The 2,795-nt window shown below is 70.2% G+C and overlaps 1 protein-coding gene across 1 annotated transcript; it reads left to right on the forward strand.

Moving 5' to 3' along the window:
- Positions 1-1,360: 1,360 nt before the first annotated feature.
- Positions 1,361-2,749, forward strand: H696_03237 (hypothetical protein; the record flags this gene model as incomplete). The annotated part of the gene is made up of 1 exon (XM_009497123.1): positions 1,361-2,749. The coding sequence occupies one exon, from the start codon at positions 1,361-1,363 to the stop codon at positions 2,747-2,749; it is 1,389 nt and encodes a 462-aa protein (XP_009495398.1).
- Positions 2,750-2,795: the final 46 nt, after the last annotated feature.

A 2,795-nucleotide genomic window follows, 5' to 3' on the forward strand; every position in this document is an offset into this window, starting at 1 on the left:
CCCCCCCCCGCAGGCGTGCCTCTTCAGATGCGTGTCCCTTAAAAAAGACATGCGCTGGCATTCGGCCGGTGCGTATCACGCAGGCCCATTCGCAGGCGAGCGAGTGCGGCCCATTCGCAGGACGAGGGATCCGGCCCGGCTCGACAGAGAAGCCCCCCGGCCCCCCCCCCCCGCTGCCCCATGCCATGCTGCGGCTACCTGGCAGACCCTGCCGGACACAGGCTCTCCTGGGGGTGTTCCCTTCCCCCCGGTGGCCCGTCGGGCTGGTCGACGGCACTGTCTGCCAAAATCCCCAGCCCCCTCCCACCGCGGCCATGCACTGGCGCCCGGTCGATGGACGCCCCGCAGCCCCGACCGGGGGACGGGCGTGCTTGCCTGGGGTCGTGCCAACAGCGCGATCTCGCGGGCAGACGGCGCGCGCGAACACACGCCAACGCCCTTGGCAGTCCGTCGCACCCAAATGCCTGGTGCTGGTGGCGTTCTTATATCGGAGACCCGGGCCATTTTTGACGACGAAGGAATGAGTAATTTGTCCTGTTTGGGGGTGGGGACTCCCGGCCGCGCCACGCTGCCAACTTTGTGAGCCAGCCCCCCACGACGCCTCGGAGGTCGGCGCGCTGTCCGCCCGGGGACGGGCGCGCCCTCATATGAGACCTGGTCCGGCCGGCATCCCGGCCGGGTGGTGCACAAAGCGGCCGACGGACAGCCCACCTCCTCGTGGTAGACCCCTCGAACCTGCCGGCCCCCGGCCCAGCCTAATCCCCGGCTCATATGAGCACGCGCTCCCCCGGGAGCCTGGGCGCGGGTGGTGGGAACGCCACAATCTTGGCTGGGATGGCCCTTGATCACAGATGCCCAGGGGCATGCTGTGTGGGCGTTCCGGGGCAGGCACGGGCCTGGGGCGCGATCCGAGGCCGCCCCACCGGTCCAGCTTGGCTCCTGGCGGACCAGGCCCCCTCGGTCGCAGCGCCGAACCGGGCACCCCGGGCGCCGGCCCATCCGCCTATGTATGTGTGCTCTGGCGCACACGGCCACTCATCTTTTGGTTGAATCCGCTCGCGCGGGCACGGGTGCGGGTGCCCCGCCTCCACGCAGCCGGCCCAGCCGGGGAACTGGGGGAAAACCGAACCACAGACGATCCAACCCATCGGACTGGCCAAACACCCGAAAGCCCTCCTTCTCCTTCTTTCGCTGTTCCGCGCGTCCGCCCTGTCCCCTTACCCTCCCTCCCCTCGCCCGGCGCAGACTCGACCGCGCGATGCAAGACCGCACGCGGGACCGACGTGCTGGCCGTGGCGCGGGGCCCGCCCCGCCGCCCGCCGGCTTCGGGCCTCTCCTCCGGGGGCTGCTGCTGGCAGCGATGCTGGCGCTCATGGTCCCGGCCGGGCTCCTGGCGCCGGGCTCTCGCGCGGCCACAATCAACCCCGTCAGCGAGTATCTGTACTCGGGCTTCGAGAGCATCGCCACCAGCGGGGTGCCCATGCATTCGGCCAACCTGCTCATCGACACCCCGGCCCTGGGCTGGAGCGTGGACCCCGATGTGGGCGACTTGCACTTTTACCACCAGCGCTTCGACCCCCTGGCCTCGGATGACCCGCGCGCCGGGACCCTCTTCGGCCGGGAGTACGAGTACATGATCCACTCGCTGGACCCGCCGGACCAGTGGACGGCCCTCTTTGTGGAGAGCCCCCTCGAGGAGCCCATCATGCTGGCCATCTATGCCCATGAGGTGCGCGTCTTCCATCCGTCCCTTTCGCAGGATGTCCCCCTGGACCGGGCGTTCGAGGGCCTGGCCGCGGTGTACTTCCAGGACACAATCCATCTCCTCCTGGCGGACCCCACCACCCAGGACCTGTGGGTGCTGGAAATCTCCTCCGCCACCTCGGCACCCAGCACCATCGGGCATGCGCACCAGCCGGGGGCCCGGCCGGCCGCCGTGGCGGTCGGCCACGGAGGCTTCCTCTTTGCCAGCGACAGCCTGGGCGTCGCGCACTACGACCTGGCCTTCAGGTATAGGTACAACCTGCTGCAGGACGACCCGACCCCGAGCGACATCCTGACCATGGGCGCCGTGCGGCTGAATGTCGGGCCCTCGAGCGACTCCGAGACCCTGGCGGTGTTCTTCGGCTCCGGCAGGGTGGCCCTGTGCTTCGACTGGCGGAATAGCATGTGCGCCGATCAGCAGGTGCTCCGCGAGGAGCTCCCCCCGGAGGTGGACCTGACCGCCCTGCGCATCCTCAACCCGCCGGCCCTGGTGTCGGTCCTCTCCGAGGACCACCTGTACCTGGAGGATGGGCAGAAGCAGCTGTGGCGCGTGGCGCTGCAGATGGACCTGGCCCCGGGCGACCAGCTGGTCCTGACCCGGCTGGAGCTGCCCCCGAGTGTGGGGCCGGCCGAGAACGTGCGCATGCTGGTCATGGACCTCGGCGCCGGGAGCCCGGTCCTCCGGCTGGCCACCGAAATGCGCGTGCTCTTCGACTACCAAACCATGCGCTGCGACACCGACCGATCGATCGGCTGCATGCTGGACGGCACCGGCGGCAGCCTGCCGCTGAACTGGGCCTGCCAGGAGGACCGCGTCCTTTCGCCGTTCCACCCGTCGGGGGAGCTGTGCGCCGGCTGCCGCGATGGCCACACCCGCGAGCTGTCCACCGATGGCGAATGTGCGTGCGCGGCTTGCACCCGCGCCGGCCCGACCGCCCTGGCGCGCCCGTGCCCCTTTGCCGGGGCGCCGCTCCTCGGCCTGTGACCTGATCGCTAACTGACACATTGCCCGGATGCCCCTCCCCCCCCCC

The sequence above is a fragment of the Fonticula alba genome (assembly GCF_000388065.1).
Source record: "Fonticula alba strain ATCC 38817 unplaced genomic scaffold supercont2.5, whole genome shotgun sequence".
Taxonomy (NCBI): domain Eukaryota; order Rotosphaerida; family Fonticulaceae; genus Fonticula; species Fonticula alba.